Consider the following 24427-nt stretch of genomic DNA (forward strand, 5'->3'; position numbering starts at 1 on the left):
TCGTGGCAAAATGTGAAGTAACATCTTATCCCACTCAATTGCTTAAAATTGTGTGGCATTGGATATCTACTACCAGCCAATTTATCTTAATTTTGCCAAAAACTACCTAAATGGGTTGTTGTTGTGAGCTGAATTGGGTGAAAAATTCCACTTAGTATGTGATGTGGCAATATATTAATCTAAAACCACTTAGGTGATTTTCTTCTTCCAAAAAATCACCAATTTTAGCTAGGATTCGTCATTTTCAAAATTTAGTCATGGAATATGCAATACATCCCTCGCTGTTCTCTTTTTCTTTTGATAAAGTTTGAGGTTGCTATTATTTTATGAGTAATGATAACTTGGTGCTCACTAGTGCTAGCATTAGTTAAGAAAAGAAAGAAGTAAATTTTGAATTGAAAACAATAATTTTTACATTTGTAAATATTTGATCATGTAAGGTTTAAAAAATTCTTATTATACTTGTTTCTTTTATCCGTGTACTAAGACATTAATTAACATTTTCCTTATTTTATTTTTCTTCTTTATTTTATTATATACAAATTATAGTGAAAATGAAGATATCAATAGGCTTTTGTTGTCGTAATTGTATATATATAAAATAGTGAATTTGTATAATAGTGTAAAGATAAATGAAAAAATAAATATTTTTAAAGATAGATGATCAAAATGAATTTAAATAAAAAAAAAGAGTTAAATGATGAAAAACATTGGTTGACCTTATTGTTTCTACCCTAAAAATATATGTTAACCTAAATAATACTATCTGCAAAAAAAACATAAATAATACTACAGTTATTTTATTAAGAGTTAAATATTTTTTTAGTCCTTACAAAATTACAAATTTTCAAGTTTAGTCCATGAAAAAAAAAATCACCTTTCTTCTCTATTTATATTTATAAGGACTATTTTGAAGGACTAAAAGTGACCATTTTTTATAAAAAGTTTTTAAAATATGGATTATTTTTACAAACTACATTATTATAGAGGGTTAAAATTACCACTAAAATTTTGTAAGGACTAAACTTGAAAACTTATGATTTTATAGGAACTAAAAACATATTTACCTTTTTATTAATTATCAAAATCTATTAATTGACACAAACGGGATTTACCTTCAAAATGCAAATAGAAACATCTATCATCAATTGCATTACAAGACAAATATTTGGCATGGCGTCAAATCACATTCACAAGTATTCTTTTTACTCGGATAATGTTTATCCTACATTGGGAGAAAAGATTTATCTTCTTCATCTTTACTTGTGGCTTAAGAACAATGTAACAAACTATTCATTCAGATTGACACCAAATATAGAGATAAGAAAGTAGTGTCAATAACAAACCCAATGCTGCTATTAACTCACATTTCGCTTTCTTTATCCTTTTCATGTGTGCTTTGCATATATGCTCCCTTCAAATTCATTTTCATTCCCTTGTATGTTTAGGCACACACATATGTTACTCTTATTCAGCACCATTTTCATGCAGAGGGGCAAAGCAAAATAAGTCCAATCTCTCCAATCATATTTTAGTTACATTGGTACTCTCTTTTACTCCACCTCTACAATTATTTACTGTTTCATACATGTCTTTACAATTTTCAATTTTTACTTGTTTCTGGTGGTAGAAATGACATTTGGTTCTTGACAAAAAAAAAAAAAATTGGTTATGAACTTTATTTTAATTGTGATAGAAAGAAAATGAAAGTTTACTAGAGTGAATTCATTTTGGGTGACACTTAAAATATTATTTTGAATTTGTTTAGAATTTTTAAAAAAATTCCTAATGTCTTCTGTAATGTTTATTTGACGATAAATATTAACAAATGACCTTAAACCATTTGTTAATAAAATAATATAAATAATTTACATTGTTATTATAAAATCTTAACTTTTTTATTCCTTAAGAAATTATCTTGAGACATTTGTCAGCAAAATCCTTACTTTATTAGTAGAAATGAGAAAGGAAGCACCACAGTAAATGGGCCTTCTGTCTTCCATTTTCCAACATTTTGATGTAACTAATTAAAACATTACTGCTTTTAACACCCCCATATTAATACATTTTCATCCGCTTGCTTTTGATAGTAAATTAACGTTTCTTATTCTAAAGTAGGCCTCCAAGTCCAACTTTCATGTAGCTCAAGGGTCCAACAAAATACACAACAATTTCCATAACCAAATTATTTGGTTCTATTTATGTTTGAGATGACTGATTTTGTTTTTCTTTCTGTAAATGCAAAGCAGGGTGAAGAAGACCAAAGAGAGTAATGGCTGGGGCATTCAAAAAGTGCATGATGCTGTGTTGCACAAGCAAGATTGTCTCGGTATGTTGTGTTTATTTATGCACCAAAGTACCCATTGTTAACACATTGATTGAATTGAATTCACAATACAGAGTCCTACAAGGCACATGCCTTACCAAGAGTAGGTATATTCTGTCCTATTGCTTTCTATATTCCCTTATCTCAACAAGTCAACTTTCCCACCATCTTCCCATTACATAGGAAATAATGTACTCCCTCCACTCTATTATTATTATTATTATCTTTTTTAATATAGGCTCATGATTTTTTAGTATAATAACTGAAAAATTATTTAACTGGTGTATATTTATATTGAAATAATTTTATGTGTATTAATAGTGTAGAATAGATTTGCACATATTTTTATTGGTTTCGATGGTAGCCTTGTGTTGGGAGATGTATTTTGTTGGTTTGTCAAATGTTGTCTCTTATGTGCGGCGTGCATGGAATCACTTTTAGGTGTTCTACATATATACGACTTTATTTATTATTGTTCCTCTCAATTTTGTTGAGGTATATATCCCAAATGTAAATACTTCAAAGTCAACTTATTTTTTCGCCAAAATAAATAATCATTCTTCAATCCAGAAAAATATGCTCCTGATTCCTTACACCGTCATTTTGTTTTTATAATTTTGGGCCACCACGTCTTTTATTTGGGTGACTTTGTCAGTAAACTACACCAAGTCTCACCCCCACCAGATTCCACTTTGTTTTTTCTAGTTAGTTACTACTGTGTATATAAACGCAGGTGTTTAAGAAACCTATATTATGCTGTCAAAAAAAAAAACCTATATTATTTTGTCAAAAAACACCTCTAGTAATTATATATTCTTTTAAACAATTTAATTATTTTTTAGTACAAATTATTAAATAAATATGTACTATATACAAAGAAATATAGAATTATTTACACGTAAACAATCAAATAAGTTATAACATCTATAACCAAAAAAAAAAAATTAGTTATCACATCATGCAACTCAATTGAGCTGATAACCTACCAGAAAGCTTTCATTAAAATGATTTATTTCGTAAGCTTAGTAATACTTTTTTATTTTTTAAAGATACGTTGTAGTGTTCATAATTATTATAGCCCAATATATGTTTTTTAATTTTATGAAAAATTATTTTGACACAATTATTCCAAACATAACTTTTGAACGTGTATGTATAAATATATTTAAGTGACTTGTTATATCTAACATGTTTTAACAAATTATTTATCATTCTCTTGACCAACTATTTATCACTTTTGATCATAAAATTATGTGTACACATTATTTTTATTTTAGTTGGTAATTTTTTTTGCAGTGATTTTAGTAGGTAATAGGTAATTACCTTATAAGATATAAAGCTATAAAAAAGTATCAATAAATGTATTTCTCAAAATAAGAATAATTCTATTGTATGATAATTACCTGCCCTTTTTTTGACTCAATCAATAATCAATATTTTACTACCATGGAAAAAGAGAAACCTCTTTTGAATAAAATGAAGGTTCCTGAGTCTCACGTCGTAATCCAAAATTTGACCCCAAATATATAAAAAGACTAAATAATTAACCTAAAGTGGAAGTTTCGAAAAATGAAATTAGTTTTTTTAAAAAAAAAAAAAAAAGAACTAACTTTATTTTATTTTATTTTGGACCAATTTCAATTTTTTAAATGACAATTATTAATATGTTAACTTTTTGAGGAAATTGTTAGTGTGTTAATTGTTATGTTTTCTGAACAAAACAAACTTTAATGATGTAATTAATCAATAATTTTTCAAAGTAAGTAGGAGAAATCTCAAAAACATGATGGCTAGTCCAAAAACATGCCACCCTCATTAAGGTATGAGCAACCATATTCATTTGTCGCCGAATAAACTTCATCTTAAAGATGGAATGTAAAACTAACTCATAAATAATATGAGAAACAATAATTGAAAATTCAGAAGTTTCACGATGACTTGTCGTTAGAGATGCCACCAGCGTCTGGGAATTCGATTCAAATGTCATAACTTTCATGTTAATTGTTATGTTAGTTTTTACTTCTTGCGATTACTAGAATCCCAAACTTTCAACTCTTTAACCTTTAAATCATATCAGTTGAGCTACTCACCCTCTTCGACCAATTTCAAATTATCTGGCCTTTATTTTCTAAATCGGATATCTTATGCACATAATTACAGAGCTTAATCAATTGAGCCGAGAAATGAAACAAAATTATCAACCATTTCTATTGGATGGTCATGATAAATAAAAATAATAATTTATGTTTATCATTAAGAAAAGATCATACTAATTTCATGTGTCTAAGGTTCAAACCTCGATCCATGTATATATTATCTAACGTCTCAATCAACTAAGTTATTTGTTTCCCATCAAGCACAAAGTAAAATTAAAAAAAATAAATATAAAATTTTAGTAAAAAAATAAATATTTTTTTTTTTATTTTTTTTGCAAACCGTGATAAGTGGCATAGCAAACGCGAGTCGTGTTCCTCTTTGTCCTCTCACTCTTTATAGCTACCGCGTCAAAACTCATATATATCTGTCTTAATTTTACATACACACCCAAATCTCACCAGTATCACACAAGAGAAAAACACACACCTAAAAACAAGGTTCGTCTTATAAATAATGCAATTCTTTTCTAATTCCAATACCAGATTCAAATCAAATCATGCTAGTTTATACTTATAATCACCTCAATTCACGTCACAAATTTTATATATTGATTGATTCATCTTCAGTCTTCTCTTGTCTTTGTTTCATTAATCAATTTTCACGTATGTCGTTAAATTCAACTCATGCATAATATCGATCAACAAATTATTTGATCGTTAATTTTCCGTCAAAAAAATAAAATTGATCCATTCATTTATGTTACAATCATCACATGATTTTGGTGTTAATTTATATTAACGGGATCATTTGTTTTTTGTATGAAAAAATCAGAAGGAAGACATGGCTGGAGAAACATTCGAGGATTCCATCGCAACTCTGACCAGACTTCTCAAGTAAGAAAAACTCTCTCTCTCTCTCTCTCTCTCTTGATTTTCGGTTTCGTAACGAACACAAAAGACAAACACCACTGTCTTTTTGCGTCAATTTTCATTTGATAACGCGGAGGTGGTGGTTTCTGTTATTGTTATTGTCATGTGGGACCCACACAAACCGTGTAATGTTAACGTTTTCCGTTTCGTTTTTATTTATTTTCAGGGAGAAAGCTGAGCTTGGTGATATCGCCGCCGTGAAGATCAAGGAGCTGACGGCGGAGTTAGAGGCCAACGGTTCAAAGCCGTTTAACCCGGATGAGAGGATCCGATCCGGGTTTGTTAGTTTCAAGACTGAGAAATTCTTGTACGTCTTTGATTTTACTGTGTTTAGGATCATTTTTGCTTTATTTGGTTTCGTACTTACTACGGAATTAGGAAAGATTCATATTCATAAGTAACTATTCCAATTGGATAAAATTCCTTGAAATATGTTTGAGATAGAATGGGAGGAAAAAATTGATTGAGAAAATGAAATGCAGTTTAATTTTTTGTAAAATAAAAACTAGTAATTAATTTGTTAAAATTTACAGTTGACCTACTAATAATTCATGAAGACAAAATGATATGAAAATAAAATTTTAATTAATATTTTTTTATTATGTTAATATCTAAAATTCAGACACAATTTTGATGTTTCGGATTTATAAGAAATATTTGAGTCGACAAATGTTGATGTTTTAGTCCAATTTTTTAACCAAATACATGTTTTTGTTGACTCAAATCTTTCTTATAAGTAAGATCGGAAAAATAATATTTAATACTTATTATATTTATAGAACGATATTTCTTTTTATATTTATAAAACAATATTCTTTGTATAGTTTTTAAACAATATTTTTCAAGAGAATTGTTAGCAAGCATAAAAAAAAAATAGTCAGAGATTAAAAGGACTGTTTTAATAATAATTTGACCAAACTATGCCGTAAGTTGAGGGGAAAAGTTTATTTTTGATTTTATTTTATTTACATAAAAATTTGCTTAACTTGGTATGTGAAAGTACATTTTACTGAGATATTGGTGGGTGCTGTACGTCCTCTTTTCAGGAAGAATCCTGAGCTGTACGGTGAACTTGCCAAAGGCCAGAGCCCAAAGGTCAGCTATTCTATTTACTAGCTAGCACTAGAACTAGTACCAGTACTATTTCATTTCACACTAATTACGTGTTATCTTAATTCCTATAATCACAAGATTTTTTTATTCTTAAATCTTGTTGTCTCACTAACACCATTATAGTGGTGTCTAATACTTTATGTATTTTATGATGAACGCGTTTGGGACCTTTGATATAAAATATTCCTTTAATAAAATAAAAAAAATCATTTGCTATTATTAGTATACGAAAAGAAGCATTGACTTATTATTATCGTGATCATAGTATAAAGTCGTTCTTTTATGGATAGTACTATTCTGTGACTAATGATTATAGTGCACATGCAGTTTATGGTGTTTGCTTGCTCAGATTCTAGAGTATGCCCTTCCCACATTTTGGATTTCCAACCGGGTGAAGCCTTTGTGGTCCGTAACATCGCCAACATGGTTCCACCATTTGATAAGGTTTACTTTTCTAGAATATCACCTTATTATTGCATTAAGAAAAAGCACTTATTAACTATTAATGAAAAATTAACCTTTAAATGTGTAATATAAATTTTACACACGTAAAATTCTATATGAAGCAAGCATCAATTAGATTTGAATCTTATGAAATTTTGTTTTGTATACTTAATCTATTTGACAAGAATGTTGAATTTATTGAATTCACGTGGTGTAAAAGGAATCCCCACCTACATGTTTGAAGTCACTTCAACTTTTTTTATTCTCAGCAATATCATGTGTCATCTTCATGTTACACATTTAAAGTTTTCATATTAATTCAAACCGAAATCATTTTTTCGTTGTATTTTGGAAATTTAAATTTGTATTCTTTAAGCTACAATTCCTTCAAACTCAAAGTTATATCTTAATTTTGGACTACCTGTTTTGGTGTTTCAATTCAGACACAAAAGTCTGACTGGCCTTTTTGTTTTGGCAGACCAAGTATTCGGGAGCAGGGGCAGCCATTGAATATGCGGTCTTACATTTAAAGGTACCAATTTGTTGTTTGTTCCTACCTCTCTTTCTTCACCATATACTTTATCTTATATTATTATTATTATTATTATTATATGGTGGGTCTCTTGGAGCAGTGCAAGTTTGGTAGAGGAGACACCATTAGACATTGTTAAGTATTAGATTGCATTATTTGTTGGGATCCACACGCATCTCAATTTTCATATCTTATCGTATATTGCGGGCATTGTGCATATCAAAATGATAAGCGTTACTTATATGTCTAGTGTGAGTAAAATAACATATAACATTTTAGTTATTGAAATCGTAGTGGTTAAATTGAGAAATGTCACTTAATTTAGTTTTTCTTTTTCAATTTTTGCACCCCAACATCTAATGTAGTATACGTTTATTTTGATGCAACAAAATACTATTTAAATCAATATGTGTATCTTTATAGGTTTTTATGGATCTTTGTGAAATTATCTTTATTTATGAACTAATTTCTACTTCTTAAGTTTATATGGACTAAATTTCTTCATCTTTGCAATTTTGCGGACCAAAATGCTTATTTACTTGTCTCATGTTTGATTGGGTAGCACTTGAAAATGAGTTTATTAGTAGAAGACATTTCACACTCTACAGGTCCATTTTTTAAGAGTTAAATTAGACTCAACTTAAATTATACCATGGTACCAAAATCCGTCAAAAGTTCATTAAGACACGCACTTTCAAATTACTCAATGCGAATTTTAAATGTCAAGTCCTAAGCATGATCGATGATAAGAGCTTTATATTTTAGTAGATAAAGATCTAAAAATGTGTTTATGTAAATAAATATAGTTGACAATCCGTTCACTTTATAATGATCGACTTAGATTCAGTTTAAATTCTAAAGCTAACACATCATATAAAATTTATTGACCATATTTTACAGCCTTAAGAATTTGAAGAAATTGAAAAGATAATTTGTGATAGTATTGATGAACAAAATGTCTTTCTCTAAAACTCCAATAGCATTTTACTTTTTTATTTTTGGATTCTAAATATTATGCAATACAGGTGGAGAATATTGTAGTTATTGGACACAGCTGCTGTGGAGGCATAAAGGGGCTCATGTCTATCCCAGATGATGGGACCACCGCAAGGTAGGTTTTATTTATTATTATGTTCCTTGGAATATCTCTTATAGAGAAGGAATAAACTATTTTTCCTAAAAGATGATAACTCAAATTACATTACATGTGATTAAACGTTAATTAATTTTAAATATTATGATAGCTTTTCATAACTTCCAAGTATGTTGCTGATTCACAGATCACCCTTTCATCTCATAGTTGAAATGTTTAGTATACTTATCATTCCCATGCCACCATTAATATAATTAATAATTTAATTGTGAATATAAAACAATAAAATAACATGATCTATCACCGTTGGTTAATCAAAAGGAACAACCTCTTGGAATTTTTTCTTTGGGAATATACCAAGAACAAATTAGAGAAAAAAGTGAATTATTGAATACATTATTTTATTACTGCTTTTCTACCCTTTTATGTTAAACGACAACGTATCATCACTCACGGGGAAAGGAGAGGAAAATATAATGTATGATATGATTTTTTTTTATTAAGGGTTTTTAAATATAATCCCAAAGTCCTCACTCACTAACTAGTCATTGGATAAATACTTGCATGTAATATTCTACTCTGGGCTATAGTATTATTATTACATAGTAGCAATTTTCATGAACTGAGCTATTCTCCAATTGTGTATATTTGGTATCACGATGACTTGGTCTGATTTTGCGGAAGCTACAAAGTGTAATTTTTGCAAAATCATATTAAATCGCTGTGATTTTAACACATTCATTATGATACCAAGCATAGACTTAAACTTCCGTAACATAAGAAAAATGACTCACGATTCTTCTTGGAAAATACTAATTATAGTTTCTTGTTCTGTCATCTTACAGTGATTTCATTGAGCAATGGGTCCAAATATGTAATCCAGCAAGGTCCAAGGTTAAATTAGAAACAAGTAGCTTAAGCTTTGCAGAGCAGTGCACAAACTGTGAAAAGGTAAGCAAATTTACAATTCAATCCAACCCTATTTAACTTAAATTTATTGGCATTAACTATAGTGTTTACCAAATTGTAATTTAATATTTTGCTTCCTGATTGAAATGCAGGAAGCTGTGAATGTATCGCTTGGGAACTTATTGACTTATCCATTTGTGAGAGATGGTGTTGTGAAGAAAAGCCTTGCTTTGAAAGGAGCACATTACAATTTTGTTAATGGCACATTTGAGCTGTGGGATTTGAATTTCAACCTTTTACCCTCTGTATCCATTTAAGGTCTCTACAACACCAAAGTGAACTTGCAGTATATATCATGAACATTAGTCCTTTGGAAGAGTATTTTGTTGGTTAACCATCGAGAAAGAAATATACATTAAGCAATAATAATGTTTTGTGATCAAATAACAATAACTCAAGTATTTTTGTTTTCTATCAACATCTTAATTTTCTCTGTTTATGTATAGTATTTTTTTCATTTAAATTTCTATATAATCTCCATTGATGTCAGGATAGAAAGCAGGAGATGTCAACTCTATTTGTTAGAACAATTTCCATTGTGTCTTTGCATCTATTTTTTTTAACTTTCTGTAGACAATAATTAAGATAAAGTTCAACAATTCGCCAAAACATTTGATCGTTGACAATACAAGAATGGTAAGAAAAATGAAAAACATCAAGAAGCCATAAAAGTTCGAAAAATAAAGGTTGACGACAATGATAAATCAAATGTGTGTTGGTTCGAAGCATGTTAGTGTTGAAATTAGTCTAACAAAAGTAATTGTCACGAATGTGACCTGTCACTGAAAATTAACTATGTACTTTCTCTTCATATAATAGTTGGCGTTTGCTTGCGTACATCATATGATATAACAATTTTACGATAGAGACACCCTTCTCTATTTATAACAATTTCTAACTAACAAAGAGAAGGCCTATTGGATCAAAAGAAAATATCTCCAAATACAAATTGAAAGAAATGCGAAGCTAACAACAACAACAACAAAAGAAATTCCAAAATTGGTACAGTGATAAAAATTTAAACTAAGTAACTTCATTGGGTCCTTTACGGATGGGAATAGGCTAGGCCAGTGGCGGATGTTGGAATATTTTATGGGGGTGCCGGAATTGTATGAAATATATATTAAACTGTGTGAAGGAAATATCATAACTGTTAACTGGTCCAGTGGTTTATTTTGCTTGATTGCAGAGTAGGAGATGCCGGTTCGTATCCACATACGAGCTTTTTTTTTGAACAAAATAGTAAAAATATAACAGAAAGAGGATGGAAGGGTCAAACTCGCGACCTATGCAAGAAAAACAAGCATCATTTCCACCGCGCCAACTGCATAGTTGTGATACAATTATGCCTAATCTAATATATGTGGAAAAGTTGGGGGTACCATGGCACCTGCAGGTCCCTATGAAGATTCGCCACTGGGCTAGGCCGAGCTAGGCTTTGCAAGGCCTAAGCCTGGCCTGCCATATTTTTTTAAAGCCTATGTCTGGCCTGTGAGTTGTCATAAGCCTGCTTTTTATGCCTGAGTCTGGCCTTGATACGGCCTACTAGTCTGTTTAAAAGCATATATTTTATGAACATCTTTAAGTAAGCAATATGATCTAAGTTTAAATGGACTAGCAAACTAATAGTTCAATTGGATTAAACTCTCTTTTAATAATCAATACGAGGTTTTAGGGAATTCGACTATATATTGTATCATATTTCTATTCTAGTTTATAATAATACATTTATATATGCAAAAAATTAATGTATACTAATAAAGCATAAATTATTGAAAAAGTTTACAAATTTATATTTTAATTCAAAGTACAAAATATAATATAACAATAAATAATATTATTCATATTACTTAAATACCCCGGTCTAATAGGCTTACAAGGCTTTTTGAGAGACCTGTGGCCTGACCTTTTAAACTAAATAAACTTAAAAAAAAGTCTAAGCCTTCTCTATTTTAGAAAAAAGTCTGACCTGCCCTGACCTGACCTATCGTAGGCTAAGCCGTAGGGTCCTGTAGGCCGACTTGGCCTATTCCTCTCAAGCTGTAATTAAATATGTCAATGAGGTTAACTTGGAAACAAATGATTGAAAGACAACTAGATGAAAGTATTTTGTGTGAATGTCATTCATTTGAGAATAAGAGATAGAAAGTAAATGAATATTATCATATTGGATTTTCTCACAAACATGATGACAATCAAATTCAATGTGCTTTACCCTCATGAAAAGTTGGATTTTAATCAATTTGGATCACTAACTAGTATTGTTTGGGGATGAGGCATTATCATGTACAAGGGAATGGATATTATTATGCTTAGCAAAATGAATTATAGCTACATTACTATCAATGTCATGGTCATCATTGTGACAAGATAAATAAAAAAGAATTAGAAACGGACAAGCGGTAGGCAAGTGAATTTGAGAATTACTATTTTGTAACATAGAAGTTTCTTTGTTATGAAACGGAAACATGTTTTCATAAAACACAACATGTCTAGATAAAAAAAGGAAAAAGATAGATAAACACCCTTTTTCATGAACCACCTTAGGTGGCATACACCCTTTTACACCCACACACATTTGTGATACGTGGCAAAAACATTGAAAGAAGAGATGAAAAAGGGTGATGATATGATGTAAAATTATTCAAATACCCCTAATACGTAGGGGTGTACATAAGAAGTGTATGAAAAAGGGTGTTTACCTATCTTTTTCCTTTTTTTATCTAGACATGTTGTGTTTTATGAAAACATGTTTCCGTTTCATAACAAAGAAACTTCTATGTTACAAAATGAGTAATGATACATAGACACTCTTAGGTGGCAATACACCCTTTGACACCCACATAAAAATCTGACACGTAGTCACGTGGATCCCGCACAAGCACACTTTCTTTTTTTTCTCCTCTTCTCTCTTCCTAATGCATGGGGTGTACAAGGATGTATGGGAATAAAGGGTGTCTATGTATCATTACTCGTTGTAAAATGCTTTTATCAACGTTTGTCCTGTATGCCAATTGATAAAAACTGCAAGTGTCGAGGTGTATCTGTCTTAACTTATATTTATATATATATATATATATATATATATATGAAGTGTAAGTATTTGAAAACAACAATGGAATATACAAAACTGTTTTCCTGTCCGTGTGATTTATTTGCCAAAGTTATGTGTTTAAATGTAAGTATTTGTCACTAAGAAAAGAGTTTACATAAAAGGATATTTTACCAAGTTTCTTTTCAACAACCCTCATTCAAGGATATTTCCTATAATCTTTTTCATTGTGCTTTACCTAATAACTAATTACATGCATTCATTAGCAGTAATATGAATTGAGAAATTAAAATGAATTCGGAGTATCGATAACTCTTGTTAGCAAAGCCGGATTCAATTTCCGCATATACATTGAATATTCCTTCTTTTTTTTTGGTGCACATTGAATATTCCAAAAATTAAATAATCGTACACAAAAAATAAATAAAATATTTATTATATTATATAAATTTATATATGTGGGTTGCGTGGCTGGATAGTATAGTGTCCTTGCCCGCACCTCCCTCTCTCTCACTCACTATGTTTATTTTTCAGGGATATGTTATATTACGAAAAATTGGAGTTTATGATGGTTCGCGTGGTCATAATCTCTTGAGAAAAATGGGAGTTGAAGATGGTTGGTAGCAGTGGCGGAGCCAGAAATTTTATAGAGTCTGGGCAAAAAATTTATCGCAAAACATTACTTCCTTCCTGCGAATAATTTCACATTTCCTGCAGATAATTTCACATTTCCTACGGATATATCTTTCCTGCGGAATCTAAATCCTTGGCAAAATCTACAGGAAAAGATAAAAATTTTAGTAATGGTTGGACTTGCTACAAAAAAGTTGGAGCCGAGCCTGGGTACTAGCCCAGCTTAGCTGGGGGTGACTCCGCCCCTGGTTGGTAGTATAAGTTAGTAGGATTATGGTAAGATATATTATAATGTGCGTGTGTTTAAGAATAAGTAGTAGGATTATGGTCAAGATTTATTATAATGTGCGCGTGTGCTTAAGAATAAGTAGTAGGATTATAGCCAGGATTTATTATAATGTGCGTGGATTATGGTCAAGATATATTATAATTGTGTACTATTATCATGTGCGTGAATGCAAGTAAAATTTGAAACTTTTTGTTAGATCTTGTTTAATTGTTTTAAGATCTTGTTAGATCTTATATCCAGAATTTAAATTTCAAGATATATAGTAAAATTGTGTACTGTTCCATTCATCGTCGTCTAAAGTTTCCATAATAGTTAGTTTCCCTCCAACTTTCGTTATGGCAGAAGAATTATTCCTTAGGATTAGAGTTGAACCAGTCGCATCGCCACCACCGCAGAGGCGGGTTGCAGAAGAGGTTGACGCTGCTGATCAACCTATTACTCTAGCAACATTTCAAGCGATGTACCGAAGAGTCAGACGTTGGTTCTTCGTGGAATTTCTAAAAGGGGTGTTGAACTACTTTGTGGCCTTAGCTCTGGTCTCTCTCTCTCTCTCTCTCCTGATCGATCGAACTACACGCGCACAGAGTAAGATGTTTTTGTTGGCACTGTGACAACTCGCCGCTCAACGGTTCTTTTTTTTATTTTTATTTTATTTAGTTTGTATCATGTCATGTCTACACTCTACTAAATAAGAATTTTTTTCATTTATAATTGAACAAGTTTTTTTTTTTTTTGGTCAAACTTTTTTTATTTATATTGTAGGATTTTTGAGATAGAGAGATAAAAAGTTTACTCACTCTCACTCGGCAGTTCAAAATAAAAAAGTCAAAAGCTAAGCAACTATGGCAAATGATCCAACTGAAATCAGAATTGATGTGGAGCCTCAGCCCATCGCCGCTACTACCACCACGACGACTCATTTTACTGTCGAGTGCTTTCAAAAGTTTTATCGTTCATTGCGCCGGCAGGTGACGATTGAGGTGATCAAGATTCTGCTCAGTCTTGGTGTTGGAGCTGGACTTGTGAGTAAATTTTACTTTGTTTTTATTTATGGTTTAGTCTTTAAACGTGTACATATGTTTAAACTTTAAAGTGTACAAAATTCTTGCAGGTATATATGTTTAATAAGCTCGCGTGAGGAAGAAGAATGGAGCTGAAGTACTATTGATATGAAGAATATATTTAATAAATATTGATATATCTTTTTATTTATTAGAAGCGCCGTAGAATAACGAACAGACGGACACATTAGTGCTTGTTTGAATGCTAATCTACATAAAAAAAAATCAAATGATTACAAAATAGAAATTAACTCAATGTTATTTAATTTAATTTATATTATGCCACTCATGGTATATGTTAAGGCGAATAGCGAAAATTCTGGAAAGAGTGGTATCACTAATTAGGTTAAGATCCTCTATGTTTATAGTCATCTTCATTTCTTGCATCCGTAAACAAATACGCACAAGAAAGTTTGAAAAAAATAAAATAAAATATAATAAAATAATTAATGGTGATGGAATGCATCAAATCGTAGGATCTGCTACAATTTTTGTGTCTATATTGTAAAATGAAGAGAATCTCACTTCGTCCACCTCTTCACGTTGAAATATACAATCGCCCAACAAAACATAACAAACAAATAAACCAAAATAAAAATATTGAGAGGAAAGGTTGATTGGTCGCTCACATGTTTTGAGAGGCATATCCTTAACAAGAAGTTAATCTATAATATTTTTATATGAAAGACAAATTAGTCTTCATTTTATTATAAGAAAGGTACTAACCTGTTTTCAATTTATAAATATCCGAGATTAATTTGTTGAGATCAAGTGTGTTTGCATGGGAGAATGTTTCGAGGGAATGTAATGTTTTAAGGGAATCCAAATACTTTGAGGTGAATTTCATTGTTTGGATAATAATTTGAAGAATTTTCAAAATGATGAAAATTTATGAAGTATTTTTTTCAAGCTAAATTTAGAGAATTTTAAAATTCTTCATTGTTATAATTTTTCAAATTTTGGTCCTCAAATTTTCGAAATATTTTAATTTGACCCCAATAAATTTACAAAAAATCGTAAATTGACCCCTCAAAATTTTCAAAAATTATAATTTTACCCCCCAATTTTTTTGAAATTTACAAATTGACCCCTAATTTCAATTTTCAAATTTGGTCCAAAAAATTAAAATTTACAAAAGTTGCCCAAAAATGATGACAATGAAATTTTATATTACTACATCCAAACAAAAGTATTGAGAAATGATAATATTTTAATTGAATCATTTAAATTACCTAAACTTCTAAATTCTTTAAAATTTCCCAATTACTTTATCCAAACACACTTGAACCGCGAGAAAATTGTTAAAAGCTAAATTAATTTTCACTGAAACATTTATTTCAGTTATAATATATGTCCACACAGCAAAGTAATGGTTTTAAATTTCAATGCAAAATTCCAAAAACATTTATATGAGATGATTATAAATTTTTTCAATTTAACAAAGAGCTTTGTCACTTTTGTGGTTCTAATGGACTTGAATGATTAGTCATAATAGTTGAGTAAATGATACCCGTTTACATATTTGAATATATAAATTTTTCACATTCAAAATATATTTTGATTGTTAGAAAAGTACAAATAACTAAAACGGGAAATATTCCGTCTTTCCTATTATGGTCTACGAAGCACTCGCATAAGACAGGGACACCAGTAATTTGAGAAAATGAATTAATTGAACGTAATCAAATGCGTCAGTGACACCGACATCTGTCGAATACAGGGCACACCTTTGATCAGAGGTGTCGGTGCTACAGAGATTATGATTATATGTTTTTGGGTTTTTTTCAATCAACTTGATGTTCAAATACATCATAATGTAGTCATTTTGTGTAGAAGTTTCTGCATTTGGGAGGCCATTCATTTCCTAATTCATTAGGAGTTATCATCTTGAAAAATTATTGCTTTTGAATAATTTATAGAAATGGATGCTATGCTTGGATAGTAAACTATTAATTTTGTATGACTTTTTTGTTTGTTTGTTTGTTGAGATTTTACTCCTATTCAATTCTTCACAGAAGGAACAATTGTCAAAAAGAGTAAGAGATATGAAGCAAAAACACATGACTTCTCTTGTTAATTCCATTGAGAAAGGTTGTCAGAAGATAAAAGAAAAGGATGTAGAGATAGAGAACATGAACCGTAAAAACAAGGAGCTAGCAGAGAGAATAAAGCAGGTAGCTATTGAAGCACAAAACTGGCACTATAGAGCAAAGTATAATGAATCAGTTGTCAATACGTTGAGAAACAACCTTCAGCAAGAAATTTCACATGGAGTCGAGCAAGGATTAAATGAAGGGTTTGGAGACAGAGAAGTTGACGATGATGTGAAGTTTTGATACTTCAAAATGGTTGACGTATTGTATCCCCTGCGTATCCTGCATCGATATTTGTCCGATATTTTCCGATACGTATCAGAAGAGTATCCGAATATTAATTTTTTTTTTTATAAATAATTATCTGATACTTCCTGCACCAATAATTTCCAATTAATGTTAAATAAAATAACTTAACTCTTGAGTATAGTGCTTCTTTTTTGGATCGATATAGTATATCACTAACAAAGTTTCTTTTGGATATAGTATAACACTTATGGTGCTTTTTATTGAGATATATTTTGTATGTAATTGACTAATCGTCACTCTCTTAACCGTCAATATTATTTATATTTATGTTGATGTGCTACGAGCCTTTATTTTGTTTGTTAATGTTTGCATATTAAAAAAAATGGTTATAATTATATTGTACATTTAATAATATAATTTTTTTATTAACGTATCCCAGCTGTATATTATCTTGATTTTTGAAATTTTTCTATATCGACGTATCAATGCAGTATCATATCCGTATCGTATCTCGTATTCGGGTTTCACATATGGTGTCTCATATATAGATCCAAATAACTTCATGAGCATTCCAGGCTATATAACTTTATTACGTACATTTGAAAAACAAGTTGGAGAAGGGTGACCTAATCTATAATGTCAGACATGTCCCAAGGAAAAACAGTAGATACAATATGTTGTACCTGATGCGTAAAGTCGTAAACAACAACCGCAACTTAAATAATAACCGGCAACCGCAACTTCAAATAACAACTCAGTCACTACAACTTCGAATAACAACAAATGCAAAATTGAACACGTTAGTATTAACCTGAGGCATCATGAAGGCTGTCATTGGAATTTGTCCGCCTCAATGTGCGCAAACTCTCCAGGATACATCAGATCCTTCTCCTAGTGATGGAGGTAACAGAACAACAACAACTATAAGTTTAATTTATCAGGTAGATGTTTATCCAGAAAGTAAATGAAAAAAAGAAAACAAATTTTTTCCTTTTGGAAAGTATCTGTGTTCGTCCTCTTTTTTTTTTTTTTTTTTTTTTTTTTCTGCAATACAATAAGGCACCGAGAGTTTTTTATATAGTGAGTAGGCTTGGTGGTTCGGAAGTTATTAAAACATGGTCAAAGGGAAAGTAAGAGTTGGAAGAGGAACTACTAATACGGCTAATTGCAAGCAACAATATCAACCCACAATTGCAACTTTGACCAATTATATAACCATATGATGTCAAAATAATAGTTTTGTAAAATAATTCTTATTTCTAATTAACTTTTGAAATAAAATAAAACTCAAAATTACAATACAATATCATCAACATGAACCGAACAGTCAATGTATCAATTATATAGTGTATGAAACAAATTCAGGAAGCACGAGTTCGTATAGACCATTGAAAAGAGTAGCATTACCAATCATCTTCATAATTCGTGAATAACACAAGAATCGTGGGAAAGCATTAAATTGCAGTGAGTAAATAAAAAATATGGAACATATAAGAACATTATGCAAGAAAATGGATTATGTTAATGAACAATGCCACTAAACAAAGCATGAACTATTTTACCATTTGAAAGTTTAACAAACCTAGGTTCATGCATTGTTGATTGATTTAATTGTTCGATATGTAGGAGGAAACCTGTGCAGGAAATAACATCAATTGTATGATTAATTTTCTTGCAATTCGAGACCAAAAATTTGGGGGTCTTTCCGATTTTATTTAGGTTTAAAATTGAGTTTCTTTTGTTTAGTTTGCTAAAGTTTGTGATGAATTTATAGCCAAGACATTAGGATCAGGTAAAAGAGCCATTTGAAGCTTACATTCTTGTTGACGAATCATCGAATACATTTTGTTTACAGGAGGAAGAAAATCAGAAAAGAAGAATTTGAGAACGAGCATTGTTGTAAAGCAAAAATTGTAAAGCATAGTATTTTTAATTTTTTTTTTTTTTTTGTGGTGGTCGGGGTTCTGGGGTTCAAACCCCAGACGAATTGTCCTATAACTAAGTTCACAAGGACAAAACATAGTATACAATTATGAATAAACTTCTTCTATTGATTGAATTAGTAAAAAAACTAAGTTAATTTTACGAGATAAATGCTCTATAGCACCCTCGGTTTTGCTAAAAAAAAAACTCGAGTTATTTGATCATAACTTCCAAAAGCACAAAACCTATAGATCGTAGCTCCCAAACAGCTCTTTTCCATTGGAGTGTAACTTTCGATCGATAGATTTTAGGGGTTTAGCAATTCAAGAGGTGCATAGAGCAACCAGTATTTTACAATAGTGATGAAATTCTCTATTTATAACAGAGAATGTCTATTCGATCAAAAGGAAAAGAGTCCAAATATAATAGGAAGCACAAATACAAAGAGAAAGAAATACAAAACTAAAAAAAAATTGTGAACTAGTAGATTCTTGCAAACCTCAAATTAGAGAAAACTATAATTTACAAGAAAAAATATTTAAATATAAATTTTCAATTTTCAATTTTCAAGTTGAGAAAATTGCATAACGTTAGTCAATTTGTCCCTTCAATCAATTTCCTTCGTTAGTCAATATGACATGACATTTGACTGTCTACATATCACTGCCAAATATCTGACATGTCATGCCACCTCGCAGGGTAAACTTTCTTTTCAAGTAAGCTTGAAAAGAAATAATCTTGGAATACTTGTTTTAGAAAAGCTTGAAATCAAAACGATAAAACAAGTTTCAATTGTTTTAATAATTTGACAATATCCTCAACTTGTTTGATTGTTTTCTGCTACATGGTTTAAATCAAGAGCCTCTGATCATGATAAAGATAAAAAAAATTGGGAGCAAAAGAATATTTTTGTCACAAAGACCAATTTCCTTGATTACTATAAATTTTAAGGGACAATTTGCACATAAGTGCAAAATTTTAAGGGGTATTTACACATAAAGTACAAAAAAATAAAAAATAAAATTGGGAATTTTCCATGTGACACGTCAGTCACGTGTAAATGCCACATAGACTCAGATGTCATGCCGTGTTGACTAACCGAAAAAATTAAGGAAGAGAGTAAATAATTGAATAACATTGTGCAATTTTATGACTAATGGAAGTTTTGTTATTCTTAAGGATAATTGTCTAATTACTGAGATTAAAATAGCCTATATTTCATCATTTTTTACATGTTAATCCAAAGTTAAACTAACGGAGCTTCACTGGTTTCATCTACTACAACACTCTCGTTTTCGCTCGCTCTCATACCCAAATTTCATATTCAGGTAAAATTTCAATTCCTTTCCCCTTTTCATCACTCTCAACTCTCGTGTTAACGATTCTAATGTTAAAAAAATTAATTCAAAATTTTGTTGATTCAAGTTCCAATCTGAGGGTTTTAATTTTCTTTCTGTGAATTGCATTTAGAAAATATGAAGTGGGTTTGAATGAATTCGAAAGTTGGTATATATTTGATTCTTATTGTTGTCTTTGTTCTGATTTGATATTTTAAACATTTTTTGCCCTAGCTTTGAATATTTGATCTAGAATTATCAAAAAGATCAAATTTTTCTTACCCCATTAAGCTGGGAGCTAGTTTGATTAATCCGGGCTAGTTTGGTTACATGTGTTTTAGTTCAGATTCAAAAATTAGGTACAACCCATTAATTTGCATACATTTAATTTTGAGTTGTATTATGTAGCATTAACACTTGTGATCGAAAGAGTGTCTGGTGTCTGACACCGGCACAACACTAACACAAGTGATTACTTTGAATTATGCCATTGTCTCAAAATTTTATCCATGTCAGTGTCAGTGTCATGTCCGGTGCCCATGTCTTTGTCTGTGCTTCATAGCTTATAGTGTGCAATGATCCAGTTTCTCTGTTGTCTTAGTGGAGTTTGTTTGTGTTTTCTGTGCTTTTGTAGGATCGTTAATATGCCGGATTCAAAACCAGCATTGAGGAAGCCGGTGTTTTGTAAGGTTGATCAGCTTCTTCCAGGGACTAGAGGACACACCATAATTGTGAAGGTTGTTAGTGTTAAATTGGTAGATCAGAACGATCGTCCTGATGGACTTAAACTCCGCCATATGCGAATGGCTGAATGTTTGGTCGGTGATGAGACTGGGACGATCATATTCACTGCAAGACATGAACAGGGTATACTTATCACTTCAACTCTTTTACAAGTTTTCCTTACTGCATCATGTTGTTGCACTGTCATCGTATTTGTAGATTCTTTGTTGAATTTTATGTTTGGGGCTGGAGTTCAAACATTCTTTTATTATTCTCCATGGGGTATTCATGTTCCATGTGCTGCGTGTTCTATTTTTTTTGCTTTCGTGGGCATCATTCATGTTTGTTTTGATGTATATTACTTCTTGTATTTGTCATCCATAAAGCGTTTTATTTTGTCAATTTCATTGGCATCTGTAATTTGTGTCCAATTTGTGTAATGTGAACCAGAAGGCTACTCTCTAAAGTAATTTTGGTTTAATCATTGCAATGTTTTTTTTTAAATGACGAGTGTATGCCTGTAAAGTGAAAATAAATACTTACAAGGTTCTGAATATCTATCTTATATGACGCATCCATTTGCATGTTCTAGCACTAAAATCAATCATATAAATTATTGCTGCATCAAGTTTTTATAGAAATCAAAGTAAGAAATATCATTTCTTAAATTCTTAAATGTGTTTAACATATCTGAATCATTCTGGTCACTTGATTAAAATGTCTCATTAGACCTTACCATCTAGTTTTCAAAAGTATAGAGATTTAGCAACACTATTAACTATGTATTTTCAAATTTTGCTTCACATCCAATCTGAGCCTGTTGCAACCCAATGTTAAAGAGCCAACAGAGAAGGCAATTTCTGAACAGCCTGAATCTTTTGATTATCCTGTAAGGATCAAATCATATTCTAGAGTTTGTTGCTTTGCTAACTGACTGCAATTGAAGCCAAAATCCTTAAATGTGCAATAGGTTTAATATTTTTTTTTTTTAATAGGTTTATTAATATTGATTAGAATATTCTTTTCCTGAATGATTGCTGGCATGTTTGGCCATGAGATATGCCTTGTTTGTTATCTTAGTTGATCTCAATGATTTTGGGACAGAAGAACTCATTGATTTTGGTGTCTCATTCTATAAAAACTTAGGTTTTTTTATCTACAATGTCTGTGAAATTGTAGGGTAAAGTAATTGAAAATTAATTCTTCATGTACTTGGTTGACATAGGCTGACACAAATATTTTAGTGCTTCCGTCTAAATCTAGTAAGAGTTTGTGTGACCTGTTAAAATGGTCTGGTAGTTTGCGTAATAATTACTCTTATGGTTGCAGTGGCCATAATCTGGGATAACTTCTAGGCACTTATTTGTTAAATCCTTCTGAATACGTGATAGAATTTGGTTGAACAGTTATTGTTTTTAAAGAGATATTGAAGAAAAAGGAACCCTCTTCTATACTAATGCTAATCAAATATTCAGATGCAAGATTTCCCCAACTGTATGATTTGAAATTTTAAAAGATTCCACTTTGGCGTGCGTTGCATTTCTGAGAAGTGTAGAACCAAAGGAAATAAGTTATTGATAGATGTAAATTTTAAAAACAGTGGAGACTAGCTCCTTCCAAGAACAGAACAATGTAGAGAATATTGTGCAGATGCACAGGACCTCTCTTTTCCTCTTGAGTAACCTTTAAGAAGTTTGGTTAGGTCTTTGCTCAAAAAAAAAAAAGAAGTTTGGTTAGGTCTAACTTAACCCCAAAAGCCAGTTCAAGAGGCGAGTTTTACCTTAACCTTAATAAGGACTACTTTGACCGTATCTCTACTATCTAGTTGATAACGGATCTTGACACACCCTCTTGTATAGCATTGGACATCTGGAGTGTGGACAACTGTGAGTCACCTAATAACAAATCTAAGAGACCGAGATATCATCTTAAAATTTGTACCATGTTTAAGCAGATACTAACCATTTTACTCTTCTTTTTCTACCTCTCTTCTCTCTCGCACCTTTGTGGCTTTGTCCTCTATACATCCAGTTCAGAGAACATCTTAATCTGTTCTTTTAATTATTCTTACTTTTCTCGTTCTTGTTTACCATTTTTTACTTGTTACTATTTTCTTTTGCTATCACACCATCTAAAACTGCAGTCATGGTAAAATGTTGGTTTTATTTAAATTTAATTATCAAGGATTCCCAAGCATACAGATTTTCTGTAGCTATAGAATTATTATTTTTTTGTGTGGGAAGGTAGCTTTGAAAAGAAAAATTAACTATCTATCTTGGGCGAAATACAATCAAGGAGTCTTTTTGAAACACTCTCTTCTCTTTTCTATAGTTTCTTCTTTTTTGGAATTTTAGTTCTTTATGCAATCTTGTATTATATATATATATATGGCAGATACACCAAATTTATATGGCAGATTTTTGGCTTGCCGTCGGAATCTGCTATCAGCAACTCTTTTTTTTTTTTCTTTGAACAACCGCCGCTATCAGCAACTCCTATCTCTAGTTGAGACAAGATATCAACATAGGGCAACCTATGTTTTTACCATGAATTGTTAGATTGTAATTAACCCTAGATAGTTAGTAATACATGTTAAGCTGTATTCAACAGAGAAATATAAGAGTTCCATGTATGTGGTAGATAACAGTCTTGGAATACTATTTTTATGCAGAATTTTCAAATTAAGTTGCTAAGTAAACAATTTTTTTAAAGGAAAATGCTAACGAGTGCAATTGATAAGTTTTTATTTAAAATCACCTGTGTCCTAATTTCGTCTGTATGGCCATGAATGAGTTGAGTTTTCTTTCATGACATCCTATTTCCTTCAGTTCTAATTTTGCTTCTTTTCAGTGGATTTGATGACAGAAGGCTCCACTATCATTGTGCGTAATGCCAAAATTGACATGTTCAAAGGAACGATGAGACTTGGTGTGGACGTTTGGGGCCGTATTGAACTCACAGAACCAGCTGCCTTCACAGTCAAGGAAGATAATAACTTGTCCCTAATTGAGTATGAACTGGTGAATGCCGTTTAATGACTTGTTGGGAGCATTCTGAAATGTTCAATGAAGAATCAAAACAATCCAAGAAAGAAACCTACTTTTGCCTATGGGAAATATGATCATGCTTATTGCAATTCACCTTACTAGAAGTATAAATTTGTGTAGCCATTATTACCACCAGCTACTCTTTATCTTTGCAAGCATCAAAGTCTATAGATCTTGTAGCTTTAACTACCAATGAGATGGTGAAAAAAAGGGAATTGGGTTCCAGATTATACTTTTTGTTATGTCTATCTTTTTATATTTTAATTATGTTTATCTTTGTCTACTTTGGATTTTATGCATCACAATATTTTATATGGCATGTGGATGTGTATAACTTGATTCAACCCTTTGTTTAATCACAATCTTCATCGTGATCCACCACCTGATAGCCTCTCGAGATTCCTAATGGAAATCTTATCCTAGATTGATTGCAGCATTATCAATTGATTGTGAATTATTTTTTAGCTGCAAATGGTTTTGTTTAAATAAAGGTCGCTGCACCACCATGGCAGAATGG

The 24427-nt window shown here is 31.0% G+C and overlaps 2 protein-coding genes across 4 annotated transcripts; both read left to right on the forward strand.

Annotated features, from left to right (window-relative positions):
• The first annotated feature begins 1313 nt into the window (after positions 1-1313).
• Positions 1314-9942, forward strand: LOC11407419 (carbonic anhydrase 2). 3 transcript variants are annotated; one of them, XM_003613180.4, is made up of 10 exons: positions 1314-1543; positions 2247-2329; positions 5255-5316; positions 5519-5659; positions 6399-6447; positions 6793-6909; positions 7388-7441; positions 8467-8552; positions 9380-9485; positions 9596-9942. In XM_003613180.4, exons 2-10 carry the CDS (start codon positions 2273-2275, stop codon positions 9758-9760), a joined length of 837 nt encoding a protein of 278 aa, XP_003613228.1. In that variant the 5' UTR covers positions 1314-1543; positions 2247-2272; the 3' UTR covers positions 9761-9942. The 3 variants fall into 3 exon arrangements, with proteins under 3 accessions (XP_003613228.1, XP_024640293.1, XP_024640294.1); XM_024784525.2 differs by having other exon boundaries at positions 2250-2329; XM_024784526.2 differs by lacking the exons at positions 1314-1543; positions 2247-2329 and adding an exon at positions 4774-4920.
• A 10032-nt stretch (positions 9943-19974) lies between these two features.
• On the forward strand, positions 19975-24254 carry LOC11408656 (uncharacterized protein At4g28440). Its single transcript, XM_024783168.2, has 3 exons — positions 19975-20131; positions 20775-21007; positions 23714-24254. The coding sequence occupies exons 2-3, from the start codon at positions 20785-20787 to the stop codon at positions 23896-23898; spliced, it is 408 nt and encodes a 135-aa protein (XP_024638936.1). The 5' UTR covers positions 19975-20131; positions 20775-20784; the 3' UTR covers positions 23899-24254.
• The last annotated feature ends 173 nt before the right edge of the window (positions 24255-24427 follow it).

This window comes from Medicago truncatula, chromosome 5, assembly GCF_003473485.1.
Source record: "Medicago truncatula cultivar Jemalong A17 chromosome 5, MtrunA17r5.0-ANR, whole genome shotgun sequence".
Taxonomy (NCBI): domain Eukaryota; kingdom Viridiplantae; phylum Streptophyta; class Magnoliopsida; order Fabales; family Fabaceae; genus Medicago; species Medicago truncatula.

Coding starts and splice junctions, on each gene's coding strand:
- LOC11408656 (XM_024783168.2), top strand. CDS start 20,785: ATGCCGGATTCAAAACCAGCATTGAGGAAGCCGGTGTTTTGTAAGGTT. Junction 21,008..23,713: donor CACTGCAAGACATGAACAGG/GTATACTTATCA, acceptor GCTTCTTTTCAG/TGGATTTGATGACAGAAGGC.
- LOC11407419 (XM_003613180.4), top strand. CDS start 2,273: ATGGCTGGGGCATTCAAAAAGTGCATGATGCTGTGTTGCACAAGCAAG. Junction 7,442..8,466: donor ATGCGGTCTTACATTTAAAG/GTACCAATTTGT, acceptor TATGCAATACAG/GTGGAGAATATTGTAGTTAT. Junction 8,553..9,379: donor GATGATGGGACCACCGCAAG/GTAGGTTTTATT, acceptor GTCATCTTACAG/TGATTTCATTGAGCAATGGG.